An 8,103-nucleotide genomic window follows, 5' to 3' on the forward strand; every position below is an offset into this window, starting at 1 on the left:
GTGCGTCTCAGTCAGATTATTTTGTCACGCCAAGACGTAGTCGAGCATCGAGGATTAGCCCGCTCCGTGTCAAATATGCTGTTGGAAATATTTAACATGGCTTAAATAACAATTTTCTACCAATAATATATTTATTCCATATATTGTGGATCATGCACTCATAATGGAACATCACGTGTTCAACAGCTTGAGCACAGCTTGTGAGCGTACAGGCGACCAGATGCCCCGGTGAAATGCAGTTTCTGTGCTGCGCCAGGACGCCAGAATGCCGCATCCAAGAAAATACAGCAGGCGCTTCCAGTCATGCCCATTCATACGTACTCAAAACACAGCTCGCCCCTCGTATCCTGGCAAGAACAGTCATTTGCGCTATTCTATATAAAACATTCACATGAAAACAACCCTCGACAACATGGGTACAAAACGTCCCTTTGTAATTAAAACTTAACGAGTATTATTACCAACTATACCACTTGCTTTGGGATAACAATGCTGCTGGACATTGCATTGTGTTATTTACTGCCGGTACCATATACGCTGAAACATTCAGCGTTACGTTGAGTACTGCTTGAAAAACAAGCGCAAATACATGAGATTAGGTCGAACTCTTGGGCGGTGCGTCTTCGTAGTACCGTTTCTTGAGAGTGCGATACTTCCGCAGCATGTAGAGCGCCTCCAGCTCCTTAGAGACGAACTCGGCTTTGCAGAGCAGCTGTTCGATCTGAGCAGGATCGGTGACATCCTTGTTTTTCATGAACGCGGACTTCAGGCGTTGCCGGAAGAAATCATAACCCTTTGGATAATTCTTGCCCAAATGGAGCAGCTGAGAAAAGGTAAATCAGGTGAGCCCATTGGGGTCATGGACTGTATTTGCTACAATATTCGCACTTGGGCAGAGGATCAATATTAATTAGGGAAATATATTTCAGTTCAAAAGGATACCATCAAGGCAATGCAGTTGTCAGTTGCGGTCACAATTTGTCACTAAATCATATCTAAAAATAAAGCAAAATCAAACTGAATACATCACAGGCCAATGACTTACATTTTTGTAGGCTTGAATAACTTTACTTCTTGAGGCCAGAGACATCACTCAATCTGTCAACTCCGAGCTGTTAGCTGAAAGGACAAAACTGCAAATAAATTATGTGTTCAGTGTTTAATCTGAAGAGTAGATTGTGATAAATCAGTGGCCAAGGCCCTAAAATTAGATTATTAGGCAGGCAGAGTGTGGCAGTTAGGTAGCTTGGAACAAAACCTGGGTGGTTGATTTCAGGGTGGACATTCAGGGGAGGTAAAGAGAGGGCATGTAATTTCTGAATGTGACACAAATTGTGGCACTTTTTAATGATATTTCAAACTCTTGTCAGTTGTAAATTATTAGACTATGTAAGCTATATGTTTTAAAACTTGTATCGCTTTTTTGGTAATTCAAGGATGCTCACTGCTGCATGCCCCATGGCCACCTCCCCGAACAGCCTCCAATTTCAGGCCTGCCCAAGTGGGTGCACCCACTTGCCCAGCATTTTCAAGGCATCAATGCCAGTCCAGCATTCTTGTCTCCTTTATCTTTTAGGGAATGTTGTTATTCTGGGATGCCATTAAGGTCCCAATTCAGATATTATTGTAAAAATAAAATAAATGATGTAGGGCGTAGGCAGAGAGCAAAAATATCTTTTTAAGGCAGGTAGGTATCCAGGAGAATAAGTTTGAAAATGAAGACAGTCAGTACAATTTTTGAGCACAAAAGGTTTTAAAAAATGTTTAATTGGGTTAAAAACTGATGTTTTCGCTATGAAAACGTATAAAAACAGGTTAATGCAGCACTTGCTCCTCCCCACCTGCACAACAAACGTAGGTAAGTGCTAAAATTATTATAGGAGATAAGTTTGATTCAAGAAGGTCCAAAGTATGTGTTTGAAAAGGCTAAGAGAAATTTGATTGTGCAATTTCATCCAAAAACTTCGAAAATTGAGCTGGCATGTCAAATACGACGCCACTGTGACATTTGCAGCGCAACGAAACAGGTTCTGTATTTACTAATTTAACTAGTTTCTACGCAAAATTTGCGCTTAGAATTATCTCCAGTATTGTTTCAGTACAAATAATTTGATTCATTACATCTAGCTTCTGTAATTTTTACAAGAAAACGTATTAACTTAGATCAGCCCCAGCGGGGGAAACAAGAGCGTAAACAATAAACAAATCTTTAAGTTAAAAGAGATGTGTCAATTACGTCATCAGCTTTTGAACGGTACCGAAGAATGGCGAATGCTGTCTGCGCTTTCAAAATGGATGTTTCTGATGTAAGAAACTTCAATCCCATTCATATAACAATTGATTTGAGACAAAATAATAGGTGCAGTAGAATTCCATAAGTCCAGATGTTGATGTAGTCTGATAAATATCGTTTTGGCTACCAGCAAGTAAATTCTAGTGACGTCATTACACACACAGTTTATGTTGACTTTCGAAAGCCTCAAAGCTGGCTTATCTTTTGAAGCGCGTGAAGCGCGTGTGCGCAAGACGTGAAGGTGGAGAATCTTCGAGGTGCCTAATCATTTTGTTTTCAAGTATATCTTTCATTTTTCCGAGCTTTGTAGAGATTTCAACCTTTCGCCATGTGCTACTTTCGTTAAAATTGCTTGCTTTCACCGGCCACCGCTGCCTCTATTTATCACTGCAATTTGTAGGTAATGCCAGGATCAGGGTATATTGAATTTGAATTAGGGTAATGCCACTTTCACAATTGAAATTTGTGTTTCTTGTTATGGCAAACAGTGCGTGCATTCGGCATCCAGATAATTGGGGATAATTTTCTGGGATTAGGTACCTGTATCATTTGGTGTTAGGCAGACACCTTGCGGCTTGCACAGCGGTCATATCAGTCGGGGAAACTGTGGTCAAATCTTCCATTTTTAGAAAGCCTTCCATTTTTGGAAGGATTTTCTATATATGGGTACGCACCTTCCAAAAATGGGTACGCTGACGACGTCATCGTACCCAAATATAGAAAATGTTGCGCATATGTTGGAACTTCCCGATTTCCGCCGAACATGAGGCAAATGCGACTATCGCCCCTGGTCGCTTTCTATTCGCCATAGTGAAGTGTCCATAATCTAGCGTGGATGCCTAAATCCTAGCGTGGATGTATTTTAGGTAATTTTTCAAAGTAATGAGTCGTGGAAAATTGACAAAAATTTACCGACAAACGATGGTTTTATAAGACTTTATCAAACATTTTGTAAGCAAAAAGCATCAAAAACGAAAAGTAAATATCCTTAAAAGTACTTTAGTGACGGGCCATGCTTGTTCGATACCGCCGACTTTATTTACAGTGCGGAATTGTCTGGACAGAGTGCGGCGGTTTCGGGAGTGTAGTGGCGAGTAAAACTTGTATTTGTTGCCGTTTTCTGCATTTATTAGCATATTGTGTGGTTGATTTCAATTTTTTAAGGCTTTTGCCAAACATTTGGGTGGAGGTCTCGTCATTTTTCAATGTTTTTTCCGGAATATGGGACGAATTAAATAGGCGTTGCTGCGCCGTTTTTCGTGTTACTTTCTATCGAAGGAGCATGAATCTTCAATTTATATGAGGAATAGTAAGTTTAATTTAAACCATTTTTTGTCAGGGCTATAGCTGTGTTCCTCCTGGTTGGTTATTGACCAGCTGTTTTCTCTTCTGAATTTCTATGTGTCCTCTAGAAGTAGAAAAAGAGAGCAGTGCGCCAGGACACCATGCTATTATATCACTATGTACATTGACATAGCATGCCTGTATTACCAACACTAGCACTGCTGCTTCTCCTTATATCAATGATCATAAATGGCAAAATCAACTATTAATGTTACACATTTAAAAAGGCCGTAACTTAAATCAAAGAATGTGAATCACAGTTGGGAACACTGAGATTAGACCTTCCAATTTTGGAAGCCTTCCATTTTTGGAAAATGCATACCCATTTATGGAAGGTCCTTCCAAAAATGGAAGGCTTCCAAAAATAGAAGATTTGACCACAGTTTCCCCCACTGATATGCCATCAAGTAAGAGAGCCATTACCTACCTAACAAAGCGAAAACAATCTAAAAATGTGTTCAATTTCATCAATGGTCCCTGCAATACCAAATAATTATCGGGATCCTAGATAATTATCCCTCATTTTGTGAATGCCGAACGCAGGGAATATTTATTTACAGCAGCTAAATATCAGTTACATCACTGAGACATATAAGGCCTGGCTACACCACGGATCACATAATTAGGTGATTAGGTGATCCGTGGCTACACTAAGCATTTTCTGTGTAAGTTTTTTGCGAGTTTGCGACGCGTGCTTTGAGTAATATCGAATATCGTTCTAGACAAAGTTAAAATGAGCATCGCATCACTTTTATATTAGTTGTATATTACCTAAGGTTAATATAACTTACATTAACTAAAAGTTTATATAAAAACATCCCAAAGCTGTAATATCATTTTTTTCCTAGAATGCTATGCAAAACATGCAAACTGGCAGAAAACGTGCAGTGTAGCATGCCTTTAGTTGATACTTTTAACAGTGGATAGAGAAAGCTTTTAATCATAGCTAACCCTTCTAGTAAGACTTGTAACAGCCAATACTGCAAGCTGCAAGGTGTGGCTAGCAGGATGCAGGTTGATGAGGTGCACCAGTCCAAGTTCGAAATTGGCGCTAACCCTTCAAACAGAGCTGGAAAATCCACAACAATGGAGGTTGAGTCCGAAAATCTGTACTGAACCCCAAAATGACCAGTCTAAATTTGCACTGACCTCAAAGTAATTAGCCTGTCTGCCAGTGGTTATTGTCTTAGCCTCTGCTTTGGTCACAACAAAGGACAAGCTACATGATTCATGGGGCCAACAGCGTGACTCATAGCATACCTTACATCACCATGGGTCTGTTCCCGTGGCTCTTCCAACCTCCTCCAAGCTCCTCTAACCTCTTCTTGTTTCAAAAAATCGTTCCTGTCGCTCCTCCAAGCTCCTCTAAAGTCATGGAGTCCAGTTTTACTGGTCGATAATTCTAATCTGTCCACTCTCACCCAGGTCGCCGGCTGAAGTGCGATGTCCAAGCGCGGCGCAGACAAGCAGCTGACACACGATAACTGGGACGCCGAGGACAGCGGTGGGGAGGACGCCGGACAGTTCCAGGCGGCCTCTGAAGAGGTGCTCCGCGGGCGTGTCATCAAGAAGGCTCGCCGCAGGGTGAACCGCTCCGACGACAGCTCGGTAGGCCCCGCTGCTGGGTGCTGACTGCTGGGGCACCGCGTGATTCCGTTATTCCTGGCTACATTGCAATGTTTGTTTCTGTTTTTGTTTGTGTTTATCTAACATATCACCAGCTAATCCAGTGGTTTAGTAACCCGGTTATAGTTTAATGTCGTAATCTGTTTTCCCGCAGGGCGCCGCTCCCAGCCCGTTCGCCGCCTTCTCCGGGTTCAAGGCACCGACTGCCAAGCCGGCCGGTGGCGCGGACAACCCGTTCGGCTTTCTGGCAGCCGCAGCCAAGTCGTCTCCCACCGCCGCTAAGTCGTCTCCGGCGGCCGAAAAGACCGGCTCCGAGGCATCCAAGGCGTTCTCTCCGGCCGCGCTGCCCTCCACACCGGCCGCCAAAGTCTCCAGTAGCGATCTGTCCACCCCGACCACCATGTCCTCCCCGGTGCTGACTCGTCCACCGCTGCGCTCCGGAACATCCGGCGGCTCCGGGTCTTCTGAATACCACCGTCAGCTGCAGGCGCTCAACCGCAGCATGCTCAGCTGGCTCCAGACACATGTCGATAAAAACCCGCTCTGCATCCTGACGCCCGTGTTCAAAGACTACGAGACTCACCTGGCGAGTATCGAGCGACGCTTCGGCCCGGTGACGACCCCAACTACTGGCGGAGCGGCCAGCAGCGCAGTGACCGAAAAGACCACATCTGTCTCAGCATCAACCGGAGGAGGTTTCAGTTTTGGCTCGGGGACAACAAAACCTGCTGACGCTGCTTCGCCGCCCAAGTCGACTGGGTTCAGTTTCGGCACCGGCGCTGGAAAGGCAGCGGATACGGGCGGGACGGGTGGATCGTCGGCCGGTGGGTTCAGCTTTGGCCTGCCGCAGGGTAAGGCCGGGCTGGCAGGAGCGGGTGGGGCGCCAGCCGCTTCCGCCGGGTTCAGCTTCGGCCTCTCGTCGTCAGGGAAGAAAGCAGACGCCTCTCCGGCTGCGGCGGCGCCCGCCAGCACAGCAGGCTTCTCATTCGGCTTCCAGTAAGTCATTTGTCGTGCTCAAACTCTAGATTTGGTGTAAAACTAGTTGAAAGTTACGATTCATTCACGTCTTTTGGTAATTGGTTTGTGAGCTTATTCTTGCATACATTTTGCAATTTTTGTTTGAGCTTTATTTTTGTAGAATTGTTTATGCACTGCATGCACGTATGCATATTTCTTGCTGTTATTACATTATTTGACTGGGGTTTTAATATGTGCTGTGCCAGGTCGGGGAGCCAGGGCGGAGGTGCAGCGCCGGCCACGTCTTCAGAGGAGGCAGAAGAATCAGAGGAACCGCCGGTGCCTGTCGTCAACACAGTCAAGGAGGATGACGCCATATACTCAAAAAAGTACGTTACCAGTTCCCGGGCTCGGCTGAGGCATGTGGATAACGAACTGGGTCTTACTAGCTTATTTGAACCAGCTTTGAAGCACAATGCGTCTCTGTTCGTAAAGTGCGCGTGAAAAAAACTCGTGGCTCCCAGCTTATAATGCTGCACATTGTTGAGTTCTACAATGCTTCGCTAATTTATGTTTCAACGTTGAGTGGCATTCCTTGTTATAGTGTTCGTACTTTTTATTGCAACTCACTTTCATCTCGCATTTTTGCTCTTTTAGGTGCAAGCTGTTTTACAAGAAGGACGGGTCGTTTGTGGAAAAGGGTGTGGGAATGCTGTACCTGAAGCCGTGCTCGGACGACAAGTACCAGTGTTTGATCCGTGCCGACACCAACCTCGGGAACATCCTGCTCAATATCAAACTCAGCAAGTAAGTGCGACCAACGGCGCATGCTTGGTATTCTTTTTAACGTTCACTCATCGCTTTTCATGGCTACAACTGAGGACTAGTTTTTGCGGATGAGTATAATGCAAGCATTTTGTGAGTTGCCTTTTTCTCTGACTATCATTTTCTTCAAATGCATCAATTTTGGCATTCTGAAAGGGCCGATGGTGTTGGGTAATGGGTATGGTACGTGAGATAGTGACGTAACCAACGTACTAGCGTAGCCATAAATGTCGACACTTCGGCTTCTGTCGCTGTGTAGCTTTGGATCAATGTACCGGACGACCAGCTGACTGTCATCTTCTCCCTCCAGTTCGATCCCCACTCAGCGGATGGGCAAGAACAACGTGATGATGGCGTGCGTGCCGAACCCGCCGCTGGACCCCAAGAAGAAGGAGGCCGAGTCGTCGCCCGTGCCGCTCCTCATTCGAGTCAAAACCGGTGACGACGCCGACGAGCTACTTCGTCAAATTGACGAGCACAAGCGCTAGGAGGACGCTAGACGCGTTGGCTACTGGCGGAGGCTGAGACGCCTGGTTTTAGGCAGGCGGTTCAGCATCAGTGATTAAATGCCAGGATGCTGAGCGGGTGGGGTGGGATGGTTCAAAACTACTGAATTCGCAGACGCCATGAACTTTAGAAACGATGTGATTGTAGAACGCCGCGGGAACGAAATGCCGAAATGCGAACGACATGAGTCTCAGTGACCGTGCTCCGGCAGTTGATGTGATCATTTGGACCGACGCCCGAGTTGATTGGCGCATTACTGTGAGGTTAACTGTGGTAACGGGATGAGGTAATGCTGAAAACGGTTGAAAAGTTTTGTCTGCTGGACATTCCCAAATACTGTTCGTCTCGAGGCATGCATGTCGCAACGTATTTTAAAACATCACGATTTTAGCAAATATATTTTGAAATGTTTCGCTATCAGAGGCTTTCAACTAACGAGCACTGCAGGCGATAGCCGATATTCTTCCACTTTTCTTGATTCATCAATCATCGTATCGTGTACCTACTACGTCGGCCAGTGCAACGTCAAAGGAATCAAGTAACCAAGCCGA

The 8,103-nt window shown here is 45.2% G+C and overlaps 1 protein-coding gene and 1 long non-coding RNA gene across 8 annotated transcripts; one reads left to right on the plus strand and one right to left on the minus strand.

Moving 5' to 3' along the window:
* Positions 1–112: 112 nt before the first annotated feature.
* Positions 113–2,199, minus strand: LOC122382595. Of its 3 annotated transcripts, none has more exons than XR_006256703.1 (3): positions 2,160–2,190; positions 1,046–1,133; positions 113–823 (listed from the first exon to the last, which is right to left on the minus strand). It is a non-coding gene; the product is annotated as an uncharacterized LOC122382595 (long non-coding RNA). The 3 variants fall into 3 exon arrangements; XR_006256701.1 differs by lacking the exon at positions 2,160–2,190 and adding an exon at positions 1,842–2,125 and having other exon boundaries at positions 1,046–1,164; XR_006256702.1 differs by having other exon boundaries at positions 1,046–2,199.
* Positions 2,200–2,349: 150 nt separating this feature from the next.
* LOC122382596 (nuclear pore complex protein Nup50-like) lies at positions 2,350–7,969 on the plus strand. 5 transcript variants are annotated; one of them, XM_043368135.1, is made up of 6 exons: positions 2,350–2,550; positions 5,063–5,245; positions 5,418–6,259; positions 6,487–6,609; positions 6,878–7,027; positions 7,356–7,969. In XM_043368135.1, the coding sequence occupies exons 2-6, from the start codon at positions 5,081–5,083 to the stop codon at positions 7,531–7,533; spliced, it is 1,458 nt and encodes a 485-aa protein (XP_043224070.1). In that variant the 5' UTR covers positions 2,350–2,550; positions 5,063–5,080; the 3' UTR covers positions 7,534–7,969. The 5 variants fall into 5 exon arrangements, with proteins under 5 accessions (XP_043224070.1, XP_043224071.1, XP_043224072.1 ...); XM_043368136.1 differs by having other exon boundaries at positions 2,482–2,693; XM_043368137.1 differs by having other exon boundaries at positions 2,493–2,689.
* Positions 7,970–8,103: the final 134 nt, after the last annotated feature.

Source organism: Amphibalanus amphitrite, unplaced genomic scaffold, assembly GCF_019059575.1.
Source record: "Amphibalanus amphitrite isolate SeventyFive unplaced genomic scaffold, NRLGWU_Aamphi_draft 000143F_arrow, whole genome shotgun sequence".
Taxonomy (NCBI): domain Eukaryota; kingdom Metazoa; phylum Arthropoda; class Thecostraca; order Balanomorpha; family Balanidae; genus Amphibalanus; species Amphibalanus amphitrite.

What these genes read in the sequence shown, in the direction of transcription:
- LOC122382596 (XM_043368135.1), top strand. Translation starts at nt 5,081, where the DNA reads ATGTCCAAGCGCGGCGCAGACAAGCAGCTGACACACGATAACTGGGAC. An exon ending in ACCGCTCCGACGACAGCTCG is followed by an intron (nt 5,246 to 5,417) that starts GTAGGCCCCGCT and finishes GTTTTCCCGCAG; the next exon opens with GGCGCCGCTCCCAGCCCGTT. An exon ending in CTCAATATCAAACTCAGCAA is followed by an intron (nt 7,028 to 7,355) that starts GTAAGTGCGACC and finishes TTCTCCCTCCAG; the next exon opens with TTCGATCCCCACTCAGCGGA.